Source organism: Pecten maximus, chromosome 5 (genome assembly GCF_902652985.1).
Source record: "Pecten maximus chromosome 5, xPecMax1.1, whole genome shotgun sequence".
In the NCBI taxonomy this organism is placed as follows: domain Eukaryota; kingdom Metazoa; phylum Mollusca; class Bivalvia; order Pectinida; family Pectinidae; genus Pecten; species Pecten maximus.
Window position 1 is genome coordinate 26,785,737 of NC_047019.1, and position 27,457 is coordinate 26,813,193.

General features: G+C 36.8%; 1 protein-coding gene across 1 annotated transcript in view; it reads right to left on the minus strand.

The window, feature by feature from the left end:
- The window catches only part of LOC117327693 (neuron navigator 2-like), a 229,054-nt gene that overhangs the window by 132,187 nt on the left and 69,410 nt on the right, over positions 1 to 27,457 (minus strand). Inside the window, 3 exon segments of the mRNA XM_033884802.1 lie at positions 19,306 to 19,502; positions 24,987 to 25,188; positions 26,631 to 26,703. Coding sequence (XP_033740693.1) covers positions 19,306 to 19,502; positions 24,987 to 25,188; positions 26,631 to 26,703 — 472 coding nt within the window.

A 27,457-nucleotide genomic window follows, 5' to 3' on the forward strand; every position in this document is an offset into this window, starting at 1 on the left:
TGTTTATTTGACAAATCATAATTTCTCACTTTATATGCCTAAATTTGTACTTTTAATGATGAACAGTGAGGAAATGTCTTTATTGATATTTACAGACAGGTATGGTAAACAAGCGTACCTGTATACAACACACCTGGAAGGTATAGAGATGTCAGCTACGATACTAGGATATCACACCTGCACAATCTCGGGTGAATAGCTTTGACCTGCCCTTTCAAAATTTGTCATGTTGGTCTCACCTCTGATGTATATATTTATTTGATATACACCACTTTCACTCTATAATTTGTTTAAATTACAAACCTTCAAAAGTATCAAATTTCATGATACAGTCAAAAAGTTGTCCACCACTTGACATATCTGTATCCAGTGAACATTCACATATTTTGTTACTATATACTCCCTAGTCCATAGCTGAAGGACCACCTTCTGGGAATCCAAAAAATGGTATTTTTTGCAGGTGCTTGCAGGCCCCTTTAAACAAGTTTATAATATATGGATATAACTGAAACAGTTAATTCTCTTGATAGAGATAACCACTAGTTCTTTAATTAATTTTATAAAGTTAAATATAATGCATGGATAGAGTATTGTCATAAACTAATGGTCACAAAATAAAGATACAATTCAACAGTGATTAACATTCATTTATAATATTTCATGAAAATATACAACAATGAAAACATTCAGTCAACATTTTAAGTCTCTGATAGACCAAAATTTAAATGAAATATTTCTTATATGGAAATTATCAAAAAAAATAAATATCAATCATTTCAGATTAGAACAAAACATTACCTGTAAATCTTGCAATTGCTGGCATTTTGAAAGTGTAAATTCCCAAACAGGAAACAATAATATCCACCGGTTTTTGTACTTGTGCAGCGAAGTTTATAAACAAATCGTAAATACATCACACATAAAATTAAACCATAATATCACACGTGTTGCTCATCAGGACCAGAAGGTAAATGTTTACACACAAAGATACACCTCTTGGCTCCTACACAGACATACCCTCCAGGTAACTGAGGTCAAGTTAATTGGCCAGGTAACCTTCTGATAGGTCCCTTACAGGTCTCTAACAACAGGTATGCAGAGATCAAAGAAAATATTATGATTGTATTTGAACAGGTGTTTTAATAAGATGGGAGTAGACACATTTGTATGTTATCTTATCAGAGTACAGGTAAACTACCCCTAATATCCAGCTACCCACAGAGTCACTATCTTGTTTCAACATCTTATATGTCAGAACTAACACAGGTAAGGTTTCACTTTTAATACTTTAAGCAGGTGAGCTATTTTTTACCTATCTACATCAAAAGGACATCAAAAAGGTATGATGTCATATTTAGGTGATATATCTTAATATAAAATCTGTTTAATAAGAGTGTGTATATATCCCAATGTGTGGGTTTAATAGGACAGGCAACTCCTCTGTAAATTACAGGTGTATCTCAGGTAACTCCTGTTAATTACAGGTGTATCTCAGGTAACTCCACTGTTAATTACAGGTGTATGAGAGCCATTGGAGAGTGCCTTTCCTTACGGGTAACATCTCAGGGATTCATACATCATAAAATTGACATGTTTCTCGTTAACCTGGCTGAAACAATTTACCTACATCATATGACTGGAAAATAACCTATATACTAATGACTATTATAGTATACGACATGTTTACGATGTTATATAATATCTATAATGAAAACTGATGATTTTCAACATGTACAGTTGTCCTATAATTATGATCAACTTAATAATAGAATTTTTTACAAACGTATATGCCAAATCATTATTTTTAAACTTCAAGAAACAATATTTTTGTTCTTAAAAATAAATGAACATAAAACGAAAAAGCCCTTCTTTAAGACTTGTATTTCATCCTATGAAATGTGCAATAAAAATTCTATTCAAATTTTATTTCTAAAACATCTGTCGAGTTCACGACATTAAAATGCATCACATGTGCCAACAGTAGTGGTTGTATAACTATAAGCTTCAAGTAATCATTCTCTTTTCCTATTCAACTAGAAGCTTACAAACTAATAAAAACTATCATAAGTGCAAGACCATCTGTTTATACTGTAAAAAGCTATCGGCATAATTTAAAAATTTTCTTATAACATCGTTAATGCATAACTCAATTCAAAACATTATATTCGTGTCAAAGAAAAAATCAAATATATAGCCAAATATTTCCCCCCAAGAATATGTGTATTTTGAAATACATGTTATTTAAATATTTCAACATGGACATTAATTATCTTTATTAGATTGTATAAATGATTTCAGTATAAAAATCTTTCTTTTTTTTAACTGAAATAATATTTTCACGTAACGTAGAAAATTTCAATTATTCTTAAAGTTTTTTTATGATATATACTTTTGATCAGTCCACATGAAACATCTGTGTTGCAAACATTAGAATGGTCATATTTATAACACAGATAAATAATTTTATTCCATTATTTTCACAACCTGAGGTAAAGCCCTAAGATACCATAAGATATCACAATATATCTACAGAGATTAGCTGTACACCCTACTCCAAATGTTATGTACACAGGATTACCAGGATAAAACCTCTTTGTATTCATGGTCCAATGAACAACAGGAAATCAACGACCACTAATCTGAAACATCTGCCGAAATCTACACCACAGGACACAAGCATGAAAGAGATCCAGTTATCAATTTCATTATTGATGTTAAATATGCACCAGTAATCTATTGATTATTGGGACATTTCTTTTTAATAAATATTGAACCCCATTTGACTCCAATTCTCATCATGCATTATCACAGTTCCATGCAGTGATGAGGTCAGTGATGAAGAGTCTGATCAAGTGACCTGTTACCATATGATTGTGACACCAGTTGGCATTCATATTCACGTTGAATATCAATAGAATGCAGTTCAATGCCTCATAAAACATAGATAAAGTCAACTGTCATCAGCTTCATTATCCCTCACCTGTTCAACTGTCACTCAAATGGATACATACCACATGGTCACAAAAAATCTCATTGTTTCCATAAAAAACAACTTGTTTTGTTGGGGTTAAATGTATTGACATTCACTTAGTTTCAGTGTAATTGACCGTCATGTTTAATCATATATAAAAATAAGATTTACAGATAGAATTGGCTTCTATTTTCAATTTTGCAACAGAACATACCACATATAACTTTTTTCAACGAAGGGAGATAACTCTTTCAGAGTTAAAGCATTTCTGCAAGTTGCATGGCTACAAATATCATATGCTTTGAGAAAAAACAGTCAAAAAATAAGAAACACTGCCAAAATGTATGACGTAATTCAAATAATAACTATTTTATGGTAGGTAGACTGAAGCCCACACCTTAGTAACGTACATTACAGAATATTGCCCTATATTTATCTAATATAATCTAATATACAGTAGCCTATAATCTAATATGGAGTTTTATTGGGCCAGGAAATATGACCTTGATCGTTACACAATGAGTTCATCAGCATGCAGGGGTTTCTAGGTGGGAGGTAGAAAGGGATGTTGAGAGAGAGGGGAGGGGGGAGGGGGTTACTAAGGCTTCTAATTGGTGACCTCATTCCCAGGAGGAGCTAAGTTTTAGTTGGGATGGATATTTGTGAGTGGTGTTAGGGGAAGGAACAGACTAGGGTTTATATTATCATCATTATCAGGAGTTGTTCAATAGATATAAAGTTTAATTGCATATGTATATCAATCGTATGTTAATTATGTTTGTATAATAAATTGTAAATTGTTTTTTCTTTCTTCTATATATTTATATATATATTTTTTTTTCTTCTATATCTATATATTTTGAATTTGTAACCATTTGATTTCATGGTGTGCATTTCTTGTACTATCATAATGAAGATCATTCATTATGAAAAAATTAAATTTTTTTATAAAATGTTACCATGGCAGTCCCCTATAACACAGGTACATTGATAACAACGAAAGATAATCTCCTGATAAGGCTCAAATATATGTACAAGTTTATTGTACCTAGTCCTCATTAAATGTGGATATAATGGTTCTCAGGTCCCATTAGACCATTAAAACACTAATTACATTACTTTCTTACTATCTTGGCACCAGTTTTCTATAATGAAATCATTTACCACATGACAGATGTCACATTTCAAACACATCGACAGCTGATAGGTACATTTCCTACCAGATGGAGTTGCCCTCTCCAACACTCATTTAACAACCAATTTTATAATGGTAATAATTTAACATAAAGATATGTCATATTTCAAAATATAATGGTTACAAAATATATTGGCAATCCTGAAATCAGATGACCTATGATCTATACACCCTTACCCTGAAACCATCCCATCGGTATCTCTATCAAATCCACTTACCATCAAGTAACACTTTTAATTCCCAAATGTCCAAGTCAAAATTTCCATTGTTCTCGAAAGTATCCAGCTTCACTGATTTTGTTCAAACACACAAAAACTATATCCCACAGAAAAATCTGCACAGTTGCTTAGTAACGTATTTATACAGCAACAAACAGCAACAAATGACCTCGAACAAAGAAACAAAGATTCTCTTCAGCCTTTCACTGGTCAAACACTGGTCAGTTTGTATCAGTGTCCAGTATGGTTATCTTAGCTTTGAAGGAAAACAAACACAACATGTCCAGGGCACATGTTACTAACAGACAAGAATCAGGGGCCAGGAGATCCTACTGGACAAAGGCAGATCAGAAGTGGTCCCTCACAGATAAGGTTACCAACAGCTAAATTATACAGTTATATACAGGAAGTACAACAGAGACCATCACTGACCACCATGAGGCTGGTTGTTTATGGTAGGAACTGACCAGTGTAAACATATATGCATATACTGTCATCTTGATGACCACCAACAATTTGACCTCTAACCTCAGATGTCAATTTCATGTGGTCATTATTGTATAGATACTTAGAAACCAATCACTTGGTTTATGGGCCTGGATCAATAGGTGCACAGAGTGACCCCTTGACCACCTGAAAATTAGCCTTAATTATAGGGTACTTACTGAATGGACTATAGCTTGACCACTACATCTTCAGATTACAACCAGTAGCAAAGAAGAAAGCAATGACTGGGTAGACCTCCACTTGTCCAGTATGGCGCAATTGACCAATGGTCATTTGGCATCCATGTAATGACCAGGCTTTAAGGATTTGGACACTGATAACCTTAACATTTCATGAGAATCATTTGATTCCAGCCAGGTGTTTAAAGTTATAGTACAAATACTGATCTGAAAATGACCACTGCTTTCTTGTTTGTACAGAACTGATTCAAACCAAACATTCTTAATTGACAAGTTCTGGTGGTCAATTTGACACTGCACTGGTCAACAAGATTGATTTACAGATACAAATACTTTTAATTCAAATGGTCAGTTACTTAGTGAACAATCATAGGTGTCCTTACTAAGTGCCTGGTCAAGCTGACCCCTTCAGGGTCATATATATCGCACCATTTATATGTACAGATTAGTACACACAGTAACACTGCCAACACCTGCCTAAGAGGTTTGGTAAATAAAGAATTTATGACACTTTTGTCTTTTTACAGTTTTCTACAACACCTGTGATCCTGACAAACACATTGTTGTATTTTTGAATATTTTTACCTGTGTACAGGTATTTCTTTTCCCCCAACTCTATACAATTTCACATTTTTAATACAACTCTACAAGATTATCTAACATTTTGCCAATCTAAAAAACAATCAGGATTTTTGTCTGTTTGAATTAATCATTCCATAAAATTATTCCATATCCCTCATCCCTGAAAATGACCTCTTCAAAGTCTTTCACCTTCAACATGATTAACCTTTGTCGGCTAGACAAACAGAAGAAAAGTCTATCTGAAGGATCACACAAAGCTTTACTAAAGTGAAGTCTGTGTTGGATGTTTCTGAATAGGATTACCTTTTAATTGATACAGGAATAAACACTGATTATCCCTTAAGCTGATAACATAGTCATTCTCTATGGGCTATTTGTCAGGCCACCAGTCAGATGGACAAGGATGGTCACAGGTATTTGTAGAGCTTAATTTCTATACGGCACTGGGAAAATAAAGCACAAGTCAATTGAGGGTCAATGTTAACAGTATAACCACCAGATATGAGTGTAGTGACTAGATATGGTACATAATGACTAGATATGGTACATAATGACTAGATATGGTACATAATGACTAGATATGGTACATAATGACTAGATATGGTACAGTACATAATGACTAGATATGGTACATAATGACTAGATATGGTACAGTACATAATGACTAGATATAGTACAGTACATAATGACTAGATATGGTACAGTACATAATGACTAGATATGGTACAGTACATTATGACTAGATATGGTACAGTACATAATGACTAGATATGGTACAGTACATAATGACTAGATATAGTACAGTACATAATGACTAGATATGGTACAGTACATAATGACTAGATATGGTACAGTACATAATGACTAGATATAGTACAGTACATAATGACTAGATATGGTACAGTACATTATGACTAGATATAGTACAGTACATAATGACTAGATATGGTACAGTACATAATGACTAGATATAGTACAGTACATAATGACTAGATATGGTACAGTACATAATGACTAGATATGGCACAGTACATTATGATCAGAAGGAGTTTATATTGGCTACTAGATAATTGGCTAAGAATGACTAGATATGGTTTATAATGGTTCCATATTGTACATATTCAGTCATAAAATGCTATGCCATCTCCTTATAAGTTTGTGATCAATATCCCAGTCTTCTCCTATCACCTGACTGGACATACCTGTGGTCATCTACTGACGAGGTAATTAGCCGATACTAGCTAATACAGGTGGTCAACATTTACAGGTTACAGTACCTCTATAAACAGACAGGTGTTGGTCACTATAGACAGACAGGTGTCGGTCACTATAGACAGACAGGTGTTGGTCACTATAGACAGACAGGTGTCGGTCACTATAGACAGACAGGTGTTGGTCACTATAGACAGACAGGTGTCGGTCACTATAGACAGACAGGTGTTGGTCACTATAGACAGACAGGTGTTGGTCACTATAGACAGACAGGTGTTGGTCACTATAGACAGACAGGTGTTGGTCACTATAGACAGACATGTGTTGGTCACTATAGACAGACAGGTGTCGGTCACTATAGACAGACAGGTGTTGGTCACTATAGACAGACATGTGTTGGTCACTATAGACAGACAGGTGTTGGTCACTATAGACAGACAGGTGTCGGTCACTATAGACAGACATGTGTTGGTCACTATAGACAGACATGTGTTGGTCACTATAGACAGACAGGTGTCGGTCACTATAGACAGACAGGTGTTGGTCACTATAGACAGACATGTGTTGGTCACTATAGACAGACAGGTGTTGGTCACTATAGACCGACATGTGTTGGTCACTATAGACAGACAGGTGTTGGTCACTATATACAGACATGTGTTGGTCACTATAGACAGACATGTGTTGGTCACTATAGACAGACATGTGTTGGTCACTATATACAGACAGGTGTTGGTCACTATAGACAGGTGTTGGTCACTATAGACAGGTGTTGGTCACTATAGACAGACAGGTGTTGGTCATTATAAACAGGTGATTGATAAATACATGTAAGTGGTCACTATTGACAGGTGGTCACACTAATAATAAATGTGCTTCCTTTTACTTTACTGTTCCGCCTACTTTACAAGGGCAATGTCTCCCCCACCCCCACAGGCGATACTTTGTCTCATATAGTTTCTAACCAGCATTGAGATGTCTACATCTCGATATAGAAAGGTAGCCAGATCAATGGTATGATTTGTCCCTATAAATAACACTACCCTTTCATCCTATAAATCTCATCCGTCTGATTGAAGCGTCAATACATGGATTGGTAGATCAATAGGACACTACAAATGATCAATAAGGTAAACGCCATCAGTGACAGAGATGAGAAAAGGTGTGAAGGCTTCCATAGACCGACTCAAAACAAACTGATGTTATACATGGGGCTAGAGATGAGAAAAGGTGTGAAGGCTTCTATAGACTCAAAACAACCTGATGTTATACATGGGGCTAGAGATGAGAAAGGTGTGAAGGCATCTATAGACTCAAAACAACCCAGTGTTATACATGGGGCTAGAGATGAGAAAAGGTGTGAAGGCTTCCATAGACCGACTCAAAACAACCGAGTGTTAAACATGGGGCTAGAGATGAGAAAAGGTGTGAAGGCTTCCATAGACCGACTCAAAACAACCCAGTGTTAAACATGGGGCTAGAGATGAGAAAAGGTGTGAAGGCTTCCATAGACCGACTCAAAACAACCCAGTGTTAAACATGGGGCTAGAGATGAGAAAAGGTGTGAAGGCTTCCATAGACCGACTCAAAACAACCCAGTGTTAAACATGGGGCTAGAGATGAGAAAAGGTGTGAAGGCTTCCATAGACCGACTCAAAACAACCGAGTGTTAAACATGGGGCTGGAGATGAGAAAAGGTGTGAAGGCTTCCATAGACCGACTCAAAACAACCCAGTGTTAAACATGGGGCTAGAGATGAGAAAAGGTGTGAAGGCTTCCATAGACCGACTCAAAACAACCCAGTGTTATACATGGGGCTAGAGATGAGCAAAGGTGTGAAGGCTTCTATAGACCGACTCAAAACAACCGAGTGTTAAACATGGGGCTAGAGATGAGCAAAGGTGTGAAGGCATCTATAGACTCAAAACAACCCAGTGTATGAGAAAAGGTGTGAAGGCTTCCATAGACCGACTCATAACAACCCAGTGTTAAACATGGGGCTAGAGATGAGAAAGGTGTGAAGGCTTCCATAGACCGACTCAAAACAACCCAGTGTTAAACATGGGGCTAGAGATGAGCAAAGGTGTGAAGGCTTCTATAGACCGACTCAAAACAACCGAGTGTTAAACATGGGGCTAGAGATGAGAAAGGTGTGAAGGCTTCTATAGACTCAAAACAACCCAGTGTTAAACATGGGGCTAGAGATGAGAAAAGGTGTGAAGGCTTCCATAGACCGACTCAAAACAACCGAGTGTTAAACATGGGGCTAGAGATGAGAAAAGGTGTGAAGGCTTCCATAGACCGACTCAAAACAACCCAGTGTTAAACATGGGGCTAGAGATGAGAAAAGGTGTGAAGGCTTCCATAGACCGACTCATAACAACCCAGTGTTAAACATGGGGCTAGAGATGAGAAAGGTGTGAAGGCTTCCATAGACCGACTCAAAACAACCCAGTGTTAAACATGGGGCTAGAGATGAGCAAAGGTGTGAAGGCTTCTATAGACCGACTCAAAACAACCGAGTGTTAAACATGGGGCTAGAGATGAGAAAGGTGTGAAGGCTTCTATAGACTCAAAACAACCCAGTGTTAAACATGGGGCTAGAGATGAGAAAAGGTGTGAAGGCTTCCATAGACCGACTCAAAACAACCGAGTGTTAAACATGGGGCTAGAGATGAGAAAAGGTGTGAAGGCTTCCATAGACCGACTCAAAACAACCCAGTGTTAAACATGGGGCTAGAGATGAGAAAAGGTGTGAAGGCTTCCATAGACCGACTCAAAACAACCCAGTGTTAAACATGGGGCTAGAGATGAGAAAAGGTGTGAAGGCTTCTATAGACCGACTCAAAACAACCGAGTGTTATACATGGGGCTAGAGATGAGAAAAGGTGTGAAGGCTCCTACAGACCGACTCAAAACAACCGAGTGTTAAACATGGGGCTAGAGATGAGAAAAGGTGTGAAAGCTTCCATAGACCGACTCATAACAACCCAGTGTTAAACATGGGGCTAGAGATGAGAAAAGGTGTGAAGGCTTCTATAGACCGACTCAAAACAATCGAGTGTCAAACATGGGGCTAGAGATGAGAAAAGGTGTGAAGGCTTCTATAGACCGACTCAAAACAACCCAGTGTTAAACATGGGGCTAGAGATGAGAAAAGGTGTGAAGGCTTCTATAGACCGACTCAAAACAACCGAGTGTTAAACATGGGGCTAGAGATGAGAAAAGGTGTGAAGGCTTCCATAGACCGACTCAAAACAACCCAGTGTTAAACATGGGGCTAAAGATGAGAAAAGGTGTGAAGGCTTCTATAGACCAACTCAAAACAACCCAGTGTTAAACATGGGGCTAGAGATGAGAAAAGGTGTGAAGGCTTCCATAGACCGACTCAAAACAACCCAGTGTTAAACATGGGGCTAGAGATGAGAAAAGGTGTGAAGGCTTCCATAGACCGACTCAAAACAACCGAGTGTTATACATGGGGCTAGAGATGAGAAAAGGTGTGAAGGCTTCTATAGACCGACTCAAAACAATCCAGTGTTAAACATGGGGCTAGAGATGAGAAAAGGTGTGAAGGCTTCCATAGACCGACTCAAAACAACCGAGTGTTAAACATGGGGCTAGAGATGAGAAAAGGTGTGAAGGCTTCCATAGACCGACTCAAAACAACCCAGTGTTAAACATGGGGCTAGAGATGAGAAAGGTGTGAAGGCTTCTATAGACTCAAAACAACCCAGTGTTAAACATGGGGCTAGAGATGAGAAAGGTGTGAAGGCTTCTATAGACTCAAAACAACCCAGTGTTAAACATGGGGCTAGAGATGAGAAAAGGTGTGAAGGCTTCCATAGACCGACTCAAAACAACCGAGTGTTAAACATGGGGCTAGAGATGAGAAAAGGTGAGAAGGCTTCCATAGACCGACTCAAAACAACCCAGTGTTAAACATGGGGCTAGAGATGAGAAAAGGTGTGAAGGCTTCTATAGACTCAAAACAACCGAGTGTTAAACATGGGGCTAGAGATGAGAAAGGTGTGAAGGCTTCTATAGACTCAAAACAACCCAGTGTATGAGAAAAGGTGTGAAGGCTTCCATAGACCGACTCAAAACAAACCAGTGTTATACATGGGGCTAGAGATGAGAAAAGGTGTGAAGGCTTCTATAGACCGACTCAAAACAACCGAGTGTTAAACATGGGGCTAGAGATGAGAAAAGGTGTGAAGGCTTCCATAGACCGACTCAAAACAACCGAGTGTTAAACATGGGGCTAGAGATGAGAAAAGGTGTGAAGGCTTCCATAGACCGACTTAAAACAACGAGTGTTAAACATGGGGCTAGAGATGAGAAAAGGTGTGAAGGCTTCCATAGACTAAAAACAACCTGATGTTATACATGGGGCTAGAGATGAGAAAGGTGTGAAGGCTTCCATAGACTCAAAACAACCCAGTGTTAAACATGGGGCTAGAGATGAGAAAAGGTGTGAAGGCTTCCATAGACCGACTCAAAACAACCCAGTGTTAAACATGGGGCTAGAGATGAGAAAGGTGTGAAGGCTTCCATAGACTCAAAACAACCCAGTGTTAAACATGGGGCTAGAGATGAGAAAAGGTGTGAAGGCTTCCATAGACCGACTTAAAACAACCCGAGTGTTAAACATGGGGCTAGAGATGAGAAAAGGTGTGAAGGCTTCCATAGACCGACTCAAAACAACCCAGTGTTAAACATGGGGCTAGACGCTAAAGTATGGTTATCTTAAATTAAGTAAACACATGTAATCAATCTTGTTATCCAAATTAAAAATCAAATATACACCTACATAAATATAGTTAATTGAAGAAAAAATATGTATCTAAATCTAAAGCATTTCTCAAAAATCATGCTTGAACATTTGCACTATTGACTTTAAAAGCTAACCAAACATGTTCTTATGGAAAGTGCATCATTATGCTGTAACTGGGATTAAAACAGATGACAGACATCAAGTTTAATATTGTATTGCACAGCATATTAATCAAGACTTATTTTCATCAATGAATTGTGGTCGTACATCAAAATTTAAATAAAATGACAACTATGATGTATTGGTTGTTTAGCATTAATTCCCAACACCACCTGTAGGAGTTTCTACATGCATTGACTGATTGGTGTAAGTTATAATCCAAAACATTTCATTTTATCAAACTGGGATAAAATAGAATTCAGAGTAAGATTTCTCATTTTGTCTATCATTGAAGGCTTGTAAATATTTGACAAAGATTTCGTCAGTCGAACAATGATTTTTTTTACTTATATTTTTATTTTCATTCAGTTTTCAAATACAAAGACTTTCTCTACAAATCCAGTCTAGAAAAGATGTCTAGAAATAGTTCATGCCACCAGGAGCCCATATAAAAACTTTAGAAATAGTTAATGCCACCAGGAGCCGATATAAAAACTTTAGAAATAGTTAATGCCACCAGGAGCCCATATAAAAACTTTAGAAACAGTTCATGCCACCAGGAGACCCAGTGGAACTATAGAAACAGTTAATGCCAACGGGGGCCGCCATGGAACTATAGAAACAGTTAATGCCACAGTGAGACCAAGTGGAACTATAGAAATAGTTAATGCCACAGGGAGACCAAGTGGAACTATAGAAATAGTAAATGCTACAGGGAGACCAAGTGGAACTATAGAAAAAGTCAATGCTACAGGGAGCCCACATGGAACCAGAGAAATAGTTAATGCTACAGGGAGACCAAGTGGAACTATAGAAACAGTTAATGCCACAGGGAGACCAAGTGGAACTATAGAAATAGTTAATGCTACAGGGAGCCCACATGGAACTAGAGAAATAGTTAATGCTACAGGGAGACCAAGTGGAACTATAGAAACAGTTAATGCCACAGGGAGACCAAGTGGAACTATAGAAACAGTTAATGCTACAGGGAGACCCAGTGGAACTATAGAAATAGTTAATGCCACAGGGAGACCAAGTGGAACTATAGAAACAGTTAATGCTACAGGGAGACCAAGTGGAACTATAGAAACAGTTAATGCTACAGGGAGACCAAGTGGAACTATAGAAATAGTTAATGCCACAGGGAGACCCAGTGGAACTATAGAAATAGTTAATGCCACAGGGAGACCAAGTGGAACTATAGAAATAGTTAATGCCACAGGGAGACCAAGTGGAACTATAGAAATAGTTAATGCCACAGGGAGACCAAGTGGAACTATAGAAACAGTTAATGCTACAGGGAGACCAAGTGGAACTATAGAAACAGTTAATGCCACAGGGAGACCAAGTGGAACTATAGAAACAGTTAATGCTACAGGGAGACCCAGTGGAACTATAGAAATAGTTAATGCCACAGGGAGACCAAGTGGAACTATAGAAACAGTTAATGCTACAGGGAGACCAAGTGGAACTATAGAAACAGTTAATGCTACAGGGAGACCAAGTGGAACTATAGAAATAGTTAATGCCACAGGGAGACCCAGTGGAACTATAGAAATAGTTAATGCCACAGGGAGACCAAGTGGAACTATAGAAATAGTTAATGCCACAGGGAGACCCAGTGGAACTATAGAAATAGTTAATGCCACAGGGAGACCAAGTGGAACTATAGAAATAGTTAATGCCACAGGGAGACCCAGTGGAACTATAGAAATAGTTAATGCCACAGGGAGACCAAGTGGAACTATAGAAACAGTTAATGCCACAGGGAGCCCACATGGAACCAGAGAAATAGTTAATGCCACAGGGAGACCAAGTGGAACTATAGAAATAGTTAATGCCACAGGGAGACCCAGTGGAACTATAGAAAAAGTCAATGCCACAGGGAGCCCACATGGAACTAGAGAAATAGTTAATGCTACAGGGAGACCAAGTGGAACTATTGAAACAGTTAATGCCACAGGGAGACCCAGTGGAACTATAGAAATAGTTAATGCTACAGGGAGACCCAGTGGAACTATAGAAATAGCTAATGCTACAGGGAGCCCACATGGAACTAGAGAAATAGTTAATGCTACAGGGAGACCAAGTGGAACTATTGAAACAGTTAATGCCACAGGGAGACCCAGTGGAACTATAGAAAAAGTTAATGCCACAGGGAGCCCACATGGAACTAGAGAAATAGTTAATGCTACAGGGAGACCAAGTGGAACTTTAGAAATAGTTAATGCCCCAGGGAGACCAAGTGGAACTATAGAAACAGTTAATGACACAAGGAGACCAAGTGGAACTATTGAAACAGTTAATGCCACAGGGGGCCGCCATGGAACTATAGAAACAGTTAATGCCACAGGGAGACCAAGTGGAACTATAGAAATAGTTAATGCTACAGGGAGCCCACATGGAACTAGAGAAATAGTTAATGCCACAGGGGGACCCAGTCAAACTATAGAAATAGTTAATGCCACAGTGAGACCCAGTTGAACTATAGAAATAGTTAATGCCACAGGGAGCCCCTAGAGAGCCCATTGTCCAGTGATGGATTGTTAACTAAATGTACACCAGAAAGGAAAACTGAAAGTACTTGTAAAGGATAGCTGACAATGTGTGTAAAGTTATGATTCTGAAATAAACATTGATGACATCTGTGTTCCATAGCATCTGACTGACAGAATGACATTTACATGTAAATGACTACCAACAGAGGCCGAGTAAGTTTCACAGTCCATCAAATCATGTGTATATAATGTCTATATCATAGCCCATATGCACTGCATGTGGATATTTTTCATATCTTCTTGTATAGAAGGGCCATAACCAATTGAATCCTAAAAAATCACAATGTACTACATTCATCTTATGGAAAATAATTTTTGACAGTATGATGAAAACTGTAAATGACTGTCATTAAAAAAATCATACATTTCATAAACATTTTCTACCTAATTCAGAAGGTAGCATATATTTGATATCCTACCAGAACCTGTCCGAGAAATAGATATAATGTGTCCAAATTTGTTTCAAAACACCATGAACCTGCCTCAGAGACATTTATTATTTCCTCATATAAAACATTTTCAAAATATATTAAATTTGCTTTAGGAGACATTCATGTAATTACAAGTTTCTGAGAGAATGTCTTTACTACACCCCTAAAGGTGAACTACATTATGTTGTATGACTGTTTACAGAACCAATTTTAAACCCGATTTGAACTTTGAGATGTAAAGCACTATATCTACACAATAATAGACATTGATACAGTACACTGGTGAATACAAAAATCGGATTTGACTGTCAGCTGACATGTCCTGTAGCATAAATGGATGATACCTGTAGTTAAAATACAAGACATACACACACTATACATACCTCAAACCTGCACCATCAGATAAAATCCATTTTGTAAAGGCTTACATATCAATCTTCATTTTGGAGAGAATAAGGTACATCCCAAACACATTCACTAAATAACAAATTCTAAACAGAGCAAAAAGCCTTGTTTATGTCTGTACATCATCGTACAGCTTCATCAACAGTCTACATCATCGTACAGCTTCATCAACAGTCGCCTGACCTTAACATGTTTCTCCAGTAGCCTCTACGTCAACACTGACTTTCCTACACAGGAGTACAATGTGTACACACTTGCTCAGTGGAGCGTCAACTTTACACCCGATCATTAGCTTTCCATCTCAATGGGAGTTCTCCTCTAAATGATCAGAGACCCAATATAAAAAAAAAACTAAATAAAAAAAACACACACATTGATTTTCAAATTGACACAGTTATACAGTTGTAGCTGGCGGCCTGGGCTGACTACAGTAGTCTCACTAACACCATCGACAGCTGAGACAAGATCGGAGCCCGATACAGCTGGCACAATTCAATTGTGCTCTCAGAGAGGTTCAGTCCACCAGGAAAAAAAAGACAGGTCACTTTCGACTGGAACCTTGTGGGAGGGTCATATCCATTTCCAATTATCTGCTTGGAGATTTTAGCTCATAAATGTGTGTGCTCAAAATTATAGGTGCCGAAAAGTCCACGAGAAATAAATATCAGCCTTTTAATTTCTTTAAAGACTGTTTATAATTATGCAGTTGATTATATATTCAGCTCCCAAGAAACGGAATATAGGATATTGACCTCACATAGAGTCTATAGATAAAATATGAAGGCCTATTCAAGTATAAAATTATATCTGTCATTAAACATGCCCAATAATCGAAAGTGACAGGTCCATGTTGAATTTATTATCGTAAGGCCTTTAAAATAAGTGCCAGGGTACACTTCAAAAATACACACTGATTTCTCCAGGTTCATAAGTCCAATCTTCAATCATTTCAACACTGAGAAATTATAAATGCAGAATACAACACAACAGGGCTTTTCCGTTGATGACCAGAAATGTGTACACTTCATCAGAAAGGCTCACTCTAGCTGGCCCAAAACATGTACACTTCATCAGAAAGGCTCACTCTAGCTGGCCCAAAACATGTACACTTCATCAGAAAGGCTCACTATAGCTGGCCCAAAACATGTACACTCCATCAGAAAGGCTCACTGTGGCTAGCCAGAGCTATGTACACTCCATCAGAAAGGCTCACTGTGGCTAGCCAGAAATGTGTACCATCAGAAAGGCTCACCGTGGCTGACCAGAACTATGTACTCACCATCAACGTGTACACTCTATCAGAAAGACTCACCGTGGCTGACCAGAACTATGTACACTCCATCAACGTGTACACTCTATCAGAAAGACTCACCGTGGCTGACCAGAAAGGTGTACGCTCCATCAGAAAGGCTTACTGACATTGAAAGTTATGATGTATGCCTCTGACTGGCTGAGTTTGTTTTAAATCCACTCCATCTGATATTTATGTTAAAAATAAGCCCTCATTTTGATATCCATCAATTTAGCCCTGTAGGGGTGTAATTTGTTAAATGAAATCTTCTCCAGATACTTAAATGTTATTAATAACTATTTGAGTAAATAATCTCGGGCACTATAAATATACACACAATGGTACTTCTGTTTCTCTAATGTCCACTGGAATACATACTAGGTTATTAAATGTTTTTTCTCCCCAAGCTACAAGAGGAGGCCTATCCTTTCTGGCCTACTAATGGTGAGATATTTAATCCGTAGCAATATAGGGTACTTAGTCGTCACTGGTACAATGACAAAATCAGTTTAATTTCAAGCACAATGAAGTATATATCTTTCACAGCTAATTCAGATTAAGATGATAAGGGCACGTTACACCAGAATCCTTTCTGTGATATCCGAGCATAACCTGGCCAAATTTCTCCTGCTTCATTCCTTTGTTAACTTGCCTGAATGTGGTCGGAGATGAATTAGAATCTATCTCTTGTCTTTTCTCATCGATTTTTAAATTATACGGTTGAATGAGAGTGCCTTACACAATAGGTTTGACAACTACAGAAGCCCTTCGATCAGTCCAGGTAAAGTTTTCATCTCACCCAGCCGACAAATTACAGTGTTCCCCCTCAGGGCATAAGACTTTCAACAAGAGATTTCTCTCTCACGTTTACAGGATCAAGGCACGTACATGAACACATAGACACTCAAACACGACGGAAAAGATTCGCAATTAATTTTTGAAAAAATGTAATTAAGTTAATGAAACTTAAATTAGAAACAGAGAATCTGATTGGACAATTTTGTTTTATATGTACATGTAATTTTTCATTTTCATTTAAATTTTTTTATTCTCATTAATTATATTATATAATATACATCATGACACAACATCTAAGGGTTCTTTTGACCCCGCTCACTAATGACCAGTTTTCATTTCCTTGATACTAAGTACAAGACTTTTATCGTGTGTATCCAAGACTTAAGCAATTTGGTTCCACCTCAAATATTCACGGAATTCTGTCTCTCTGGACTACAAGCAGAGTAAAACTTTTGAAATATCTTTCTGTCATAGATACATATTACAGTATATTACAGAATTAGCGTACAGCATAAGTTCAGTTAAAGGTCAATTGACCTGATGTCATCTATACTAAATCAACTCTTATCAATGCCCTTGGTACTTTTGATTCCAAATAAGATGATGACTCCTTCAAATAAATACAGGTTCTATAGTAAACCGACCACCTTTTTTTATCTTATTCTAAAAGAGATGCATTTTCTTCTCCTTGCTGCAGCACAGCAAGCTTAAAATTTTGAAACACATCCTTGTTTTTTAACCATATTTTTTAGATGGACTGCACCTCTGGGTTTGTACAAGTTTAAGATAACTCCTGTGAATTCAGAATAAGGAATTTTTTATCCAAATTACAGTTAACTGTAACAAGCGTATTAGGGCAAAGTTCCTTGAAATCTAAACAAGTATCCATGACGTCCAAGAAGGACGTCCGAGAAGGTATTCAACAATCAAACAAATTGGTGCTCATCTTGGATTTTAAATAAACTCTAACATTAATGGATATTTAATGAAAATAGCACAAATGACAATATGATTATCGGGAAAAAAAGGAAGATGATTTGACTAAGATAATTTCTGGAATAATTACATCAAAAGAATACCAATTCATCAAAATCTATACCATTATAGAATTTAGATATGACAATATGACCTTGATATTTGATAGGTGTTTTGTTTGAGATCAAGCTTCAGTGATTCTCGTGTGGCAGGAATACTCTGAAGCAGAGCTATTTATGAGGGCAATATTGACACACTGCCTAAAGCTGTTGCACACAATCCATCAAGTATTTTTTTTAATCCGAAGCAAAGTTGCAATGTAAAGATTTGTTGTTATTGATTTGTTTTGCCTTGAATCTAAGCTTCTTACCTCACTAAAAAAATATAAATTGTTACATAAAACAGAATATTCCAACAGCTGCTGGAGTATATTACTGTTAACCTATAACAATGTTTGTTAAATCAGCAGATTTTAAAATGAGACAGCTTTTGTAAATAGAATATAGAGAGAAAGGGAGGGATAAATATCAAAGGGGAGATAACTCACCACAAATTCTGACATTCAGAAAGGGGAGGTAATATAGTCTAAGAGGAAGTAAATGGTCATAAGCCAGGGTTGGCAATAGCAATCTAGGTCACATCGACGATATCACCATACCAATCTAGGTCACATCGACGACATCACCATACCAATCTAGGTCACATTGAAGATATCGCCATACTAATCTAGGTCACATCGATGACATCACCATACCAATCTAGGTCGAAGCTAGGATAAGTCACATTCTCAATATATGAACTAGGCTAATGATTGACTTCCTTAAGGCATTCAAGTGACATATCTGAGCACGTTAATAGACTTTGGCATATATTTGGAATATACATTAGGAAGATAACTCTGATGTGGTAATCACAATGCCAAACCAAATAAAACACTGATCATAATAGGAGTAAAACAAAAGCTATAAATCTTTTCTTAACTTTACTTAAAATACAATATCGAAATGGTTATTCTAGTTCTATCACATCCCTCAACATGTAACCTACCTGATGATGATGACGATGATGAGATGTTGTTATTTTGTTGATTGAGCTGTGAGCGTGTCACTTTGTCGTTGGAGTGGTTCTGAGATTTTGAGTTGCGACTGTTATTGATGGAGGTAGAAGTGAGTGCTTGGCCGTCTTTGGACGATGGGTTAGTTATAGTGGGACACTTACTGCCAGACTTGAAAGGAGACGGCAACCTGAAACAGTTTATAATATCATATCAACACTATATCAATTATATAAATCAACGATAGTTGTCTGTCAGCAGACAATATAGCAGGCCGAGTGAGAGTTTAAGTTTGGAATTGTTTTTATTAAAAGTAGATCAAGGTCACAACCTGCAACAATTTATAATATCATATCAACACTATATCAAATATATACATCAACGATAGTTGTCTGTCAACTGACAACATAGCTGGCTGAGTTTGTTGAAATTTGGAACTGTTTCTATTAAAAGTAATTCAAGGTCACAGGCAAAGCCAGCATGACTACAAATGTTACGTACCAATCGAAAGGCCTCGTCACAAGGAACACAACTGTCAAATATGAAAGCCCTATCTCATATGGTTAACATACTAGGGTGAAGGTTTAAAGTTTTTAAAAGTAGGTCAAAGGTCACAGTTAAGGTCAACAGGTCTGCAAATGTAGTATCAAGGGAAAGGTTTCGTTACAGTTTTATAAAAATTTAACCTAGCTATCTACGGATGCCAATGACGCCAGAGGTTTAGCAATAGCTCCTCTGGACCTCTTGGCAAGCTAAAAACAAAATGTATAATGAAATTTCTGCTTAATAAATCAGGACTTGCCTATAATAGGATACACACCCAACATATTTAGCTGGACTTAAAGTGCATCATAACAAGTTACCAAATATAGGTATCTTATTTTGATGTTTTAAAAGAGACTCAATTTTAGCTAATTATTTGTGAAAGCAAACTGTTAGTACATCATATCAAGGAAGCAGACAATCAGGAATTGTGTTCATTTCTAAGTGTTTGTAACTATTGTACATGATTTTCAAGTATTATTTATTTACCAATATCCTCATATGCCTGTATGGTTTCAAAAGAAATGTCATGAGTTTTCTTGGAGTGAATTAAACACCAACTCTAAACTAACAAATCATGTCTACAGTAAAGAAGAACGCATAGATGTATAAACTTGTGGACCTCTGTCTGGTGGTCATAAATTTTACAGGCAGCCATATCTAATACTTTTTGATACAAATAAAATTTTGACATGTCCGTCACAAATTGAGTCTGTGATATAAATGTATCAGCCAAGAAGTTTGGGTCTTGAAACACATGTCCGATCGTCAAAATAACCAACTCAATAATTGCTCCAAGCAAAATTTGGACGTTACGAGCCGCACTTACGGAACAGCAAATGAATTAATGATATAGACATCTCTCATGGGACAGATTCTGTCACAAGGCCAGACTTCTTTCCATTTGTAGATTGTTAGGTTCCAAAGTTGTATATTCATTTTTTATATAATTTTTGTATCTTGTTGACCCTTCGTCTATTTGCTCATCTCACTGGTAAATATTGCACTAACATTTACATCAAAATGTATGATTAAATAAACAGTGGTAAAAAAACAACAAGAGAAATGGGAAGGATGTGTTTGAAAGCTACCATGCAGTTACAGCTGGTGGAGAAGTTTATAAGAGGTGCAATAGGCCTGTATACAGCTAAATGGGACAGATTTTCTTACAGAGTAGTAGAAACATATTGTTTCATCAATCAGTAGAAACTCTGGTTCTTGTTTTAGCTGCATGACCATTTCTGTTCAAACCAGACTTCACATACATATATTTCTAAGCCTCATCATAATGCCCATGACCATCCTGGCATTATAAAGAGGTTACACAATAGTTCAATTGGACTTAAACTGACAGCCAGTTGAGACCAGTAAAGGAAAATGTGAAAATGTGTATAACAATGACATATAAAATAAGGTCAAGGTTACAGCCAACTTGAATTAGCTGTATGTTTTTTATCCAATGCTGACAAAGTTAAATGGCTATTCTTCCTTAGGCTGATTTGTCTGAAGTCATTACAAGGATGTTAGAACATGGCCCAACATTGCTAATTGCTGAATCGGAAATGGACAGGACAGATTGAAAGGTACATTGCTCTAAATTTAACAATGGTAACGCCAGCAGATTGACACCATTTCAGCTCTGAGGAAATCAGAGGTATATATTTAGGTCTGGATTGTCTGGTAAATTGGTAATGGCAGGAAAGAGGAGGGGAAATAAATGAGACAGGGGGAAGGGGGAGCATCTCTGTCATCTCAGTAACATTGTCCTGATCATTATACATCAAATACACAAAATGATAGTATTTTTCCATATCATCTATATAGGAAGATATTAAACATATATGTCCCCAATTCCAATGAAATATTAGAACTACAAGCTTTAGGACAAACTGAATTGAAGAGACATTGAATTGTTGTGAATATCATTTTCAACAAACAAAAAAATTCAAATGTAACAATTAACTTTCTTGAGTACAGTAAGACATAAGTGTATTTAAAATTGTTGAAATGAAATTTAGGTAGCAATTAAGGAGAAGTCTGGTGTTTGTGAAGTCAGGTGTCAGTAAAGTCAGGTATCAGTAAAGTCAGGATTCAGCAAAGTCAGGTGTCAGTAAAGTCATGTGTCAGTAAAGCAATGTGTCAGTAAAGCCAGGTGTCAGTAAAGTCAGTTGTCAGTAAAGTCAGGAGTCAGTAAAGTCAGGTGTCAGTAAAGTCAGATGTCAGTAAAGTCAGGTGTCTGTAAAGTCAGGTGTCTGTAAAGTCAAGAATGGAAATGTTCAGAATATATTTGTAAATATGGTATACAAATCATTACGTTAAAAGAAATATTGGTGAAATTTTGAATATGTTTATGGTTTTGATTTAGTAAATGATTTAGCCAAAGAATCCTGTCACAGACAATTTTACTCTAAATAAATTCTATCTTGAAAATTCATTTCTAATCTCCTTATCACAGAGCATATAAAGATTTAATGAAACTTTATATATTTCCAAGCTACAAACTAAAATTCTAGGGTTTGGTATTGCAACAACATTATGTCTGCGACCAATTATACTGCTGAAGATTTGTTCTCTCATTACCAACATAACAAGGAATTTGGCAATGTAGAATCCGGCATTACATTTCAAGGTCACAGCCATTTGCACTTAACTTAACACTGTCATTTTTTTTCCAATTTAGTTAAAGCTTGTAGCTAATTACCAAAACCATTCAATCATTTTCTCTATGAAACCTTAACGATGATGCAGAATTTTACGACCAAATTAGAGGAAACTCAGGCTGGCACTGTTTGTATATGAAAGTTGTAAAATGGGTGTTTTTTTGTTGATTTTTCCTTCACAGAAAAATAATTCTAAATTGTTGAAGAAATATTTCAAATACTGACATATAAAACCAAAATGGTAGCAGACATGTAGGGTGTAGTAATTGGCACAACAGGAAATGAATGACATGTGTAAAGGATGTCAAACATAGTTGGATAAGGAAGAAATTGGTAATTTTTTCAAGGGACACAACTCTACAAAATTCACAATTTTCTCTTAAATTTTGTTTGATGTGATCTATGTAGCATTTTATGAAATATCTGTATGTGCATGGGTCTATTTTTCTAACAGAATTTTATAACAAAAATTTATTTATTTCTGTGCTAACCTAAATTATTTTAGATATCATAAAAGGTTTTGGAAAAGACCAACATAAACAGCATCAAACATTTGACAGTCTTCAAGGAGACAAATGTTAAAATTTTAGGAATCTATAAGTGTAACTGACTGAGATCAATCTAGACAAGCTGACTATAATTGAAGCCTGCTGGTCAGATTCCTCTTCAACAATTAAAAGTTTGAATTGAGTCAATAGGGAATTTCTATCAGGAGCCTAGTAATCAATACTTCTAGACAATTATTATTGGTCAGTTGGTCAAATCACTAGGATCCATCAGTGATGATTCATGTCTGACCATGTTAAAATTTCACCGCCTACCGTCAGAGTGTTTCCACAGTTGTAACAGTAACGACATTACATTACCAATTCCATATCCCTAATAATTCCATATCCATAAGATTAGGCTACAAATGTTATCACCATAGTAACTGTCATAATTATACATGTGTCCACATGTCCAGCAAACTGGCTCGGTCCTATGTTGTCACCCTAGAAAGCCCTGTAATTAAGTTACCAGCGGTTATAAAAACGCCCTCCAGTTACTGAAACTTGCTTAATTCTTTTGTGGACACGAGATTTTGAGAATTATGGATTTTTTTTATTAGTACAGGCGGTCAAGGGGAGAATGATGGTCATTCGGAGGAATTAATTTGGGGGGGGGGGGGGGGGGGGGGGGGGGGGGGGGAGCAAGGGAAGACAGTAAAGAAAATGGAGGAATCCCAGATAGAGTAAATATAGGAATAAAGGAAGGATTAAGGAAGTTAAGGAAGACAGAATTGTTAGGATGGAATAGGAAAATTGGTATTAGTGATGGATGGAATAAATTAGGACACAAGAAAAAGGAAGGAAGGAAGGAAGAGGTGTGGAGGGAAGGATGTGGACAAAGAATGTGAAATGGGGAAGATGGAGGATGAGAAGGGATGAGAGAACAAGGAAAGCTATGTAAGAGTATAAGGCAGGGAAATGCTATTTGATTGGTGAGGAGTTCCACACCCAGACTTGTATGATTAAGTGGCATGATTCACTCTTTGTTTGTGACAAACCATACCAGGCCCATTATACTTAATAAACTTAATTTCAGGCATCTCACAGAATAGTATCAACACACACACAAGTCAGTGAGTCCAATCAGCTGAGATCTGAAGGCTAACATATGACACATGATACTATGCACACTGTTGATAATCAGTCAAAAGATGCCTATTTCAGTACTATTTATAATATATACTATATATATCAATAATTAAGACTTAAATATTATGCAATAGATTAATTTGCTATTTGACTGACCATGAATCTAGAACCTGTGTAAATTGACCATCAAACTGGAACCCATGTAAATTGACCAATAATCTGGAATGTTTGTAAGTTGGTCATTAATCTAATAACTGGTGTAATTTGACCATTTATCTGGAAACCTGTGTACAATGACTATTAATCTGGAAACCTGTGTAAATTGACCATTAATCTGGAAACTTGGAACTTGTATAAAGCCCAATCTTTATGGAAATCCATCTAAATTGAATCTTTAATAATTAGTCTGTAAGTAGAAGTCATGTAAGGTCAGCCTTTATTGGTTTGGTTTGTTTTTGTTTAACGTCCTATTAACAGCCAGGGTCATTTAAGGACGTGCCAGGGTTTTGGAGGTGGAGGAAAGCCGGAGTACCCGGAGAAAAACCACTGGTCTACAGTCAGTACCTGGCAACTGCCCCACGTAGGTTTCTAACTCGCAACCCAGAGGTGGAGGGCTAGTGATTAAGTGTCGGGACACCTTAACCACTCGGCCACCGCGGCCCCTTTATTGGACAAAACATAGTATTGAAGCTCTGTTAAATTTCATAAATCTTATAAAAATCAAATTTTCATATCAAGTCAAATTGTATTTATCTTAACGTATTGTTTGGTTTCTAAAGGTTTTCTACCAATTTAAAAACCCTGACAGTTAATATACACTACACATATACAAACCTAGATAGCATTTCACCGCCATTGAGCTGAGGGGTGTTTCTTCCGATTCCTGAATGTTGGTTATCAAGAGTGACCTCCCCTGCTTGGACCTTGGATTGTACGTGTTCCTTGTTCTGCTGGTGTAGTGATTTCTGCTGTTGTTTGAAACGCGATAAGCTAAAAAATAATCCTAGAATCGATTTCAAATTCCCTTCTTTTATATCTGAAACGAGACAAAGTAAAAATCATGCATCGATTAACAAACATAATGTAACAGATTATGCCAACTTAATCAGGTAAAATTTTGTCTAAATAAAAGCTGCAAAGTCCAATCAATAGCTTAACTCCCGAACTCCCTATGCAATAGCACAAGTGCATTGTTCAGTCAAAAAAAAAAATCAATTTGTTCCAACTACCTTGAGAAATGTTTTGAGCTGCTACTTTTTTTCCAATTTTGGAAGCAAAAGTGCCTTTTAAACTATTACCAGAAGAAAACTATGATTGGCTAAGCAGTAAATTCTTATCTAAGTGTTTTGGGTGAATCTGACAAGTCCATCCTGTAGACACGAGCATCCATCTTTGGAACTGTCGACAAGGTAATTTACACCTTCTTAAAAAAATTCCACAGGGCCAGTTAACTGAAATTTACATTACACTTTGTGATAAATTGTCTTGAAAATTAATAACTGTAAAAGATTTGTTGTAACAAATGGCTTGATTGATCATGTATATTTATGATTATCAAAGTCATTTTTGGAATGATGATAGCAAGTCATTTTTTAAATATGTTATCTGATGTTAGGGAGCATTATAGCTAATGAGACTTGTGTGTTACTTGTACACCAACACTCAAGCTAAACATCCAACAACCCATAGAGGTCTCAATGTCCTCGGTGATGAACTTCAGATTCCTCCAGTCAAGGAGAGAAAAGGTTGTTTTCAATTTTGAAAAGAGATAGATGTGCTCAATAGATTTTAGACGTAATCCTCACACCAATTGGTTCTATCTCCTACTGTGTTATAATTACATTTTACTTCAAATATCAAAACATTTCCGTTGTGTCATGGCGATGAAATAACGGGCATTATAGGACATATTCACAAAGCATATAAAGGTCTTCTACAATTTAGTGCAAAAATTGCTGTTTTTTGGTTTTCTTTTTTCGTAAATTACCATTCATTACTGAAATACCCATATCAAGGGTGTTTAACTTTGATTCATAAGTTATAATTTTAGTCATAGCCAATCAGATTATTAGGCTTGCTGAACCTTCGCCCTTTGACATTTTACCTACCTTTTGCTGATCCCTCGAACTTTGACATTTTACCTACCTTTTGCTGATCCCTCGCCCTTTGACATTTTACCTACCTTTTGCTGATCCCTCGACCTTTGACATTTTACCTACCTTTTGCTGATCCCTCGCCCTTTGACATTTTACCTACCTTTTGCTGATCCCTCGCCCTTTGACATTTTACCTACCTTTTGCTGATCCCTCGCCCTTTGACATTTTACCTCCCTTTTGCTGATCCCTCGCCCTTTGACATTTGACCTACCTTTTGCTGATCCCTCGCCCTTTGACATTTGACCTACCTTTTGCTGATCCCTCGCCCTTTGACATTTTACCTACCTTTTGCTGATCCCTCGCCCTTTGACATTTTACCTACCTTTTGCACTAAGTCCTTCAACGTTGACCCCCAGAGTGGCCAGGAATGTTAGGCATGTATTGATATTTTCAACCTGGAAAACATGAAAAGGAACATCTCTTTGAATAATTATGTCACAATAGAATTTCATTTTGGAGTCGAAATCCTGATCATGATTTGTAGACTTTTCAAGATACAATTCCAACATTTCACCTGTACATTTCAACCTCTTTTCACATTCTTTTAGATCTAAATTTTGAGGAAAAGAGATAATATTATATACTATTATATAGTTGTAGTTGCATAATGATCATCTAAGATATGGAATTTTATATCTGCAAAATGTGGTATACTGGAATTAAACTTATCCAAAAATTTGAGTGCTGAAATTGAAGCAGTAATTGTATAGAGCATTAAAGTATGTGACAGGACGTTCATATTCTAATCTAGCTATCTTATGATTATAGCCTGTTTACAGCAGGAGAGAGTGGGGACTAAAGCTATAATATCGTTTTAGATCTGACATTAGATGTTTAATACATAGCCCATGAACTTAGATACCTGTAAACATACTGTCATTTTTTATAACTCAAGATGATATAGGTATAACACAAAAACTGATCAATTTAGAACATTTAATTTACAGATAACATCTTAACCATTTTAACTCTACACAATGACTTTCTGTATAAATTTGTTTATTTGTGCATCAAACTATGAACCAATAAGTATTGATACATCATATTCACACTTCTGTCGTAATAAATAATTCATATAATATTTCTGCATTTGATATTTCATAACAATAGAAACGGCCTGTCAAATCCCCTTACACACCCCAGCTGTCA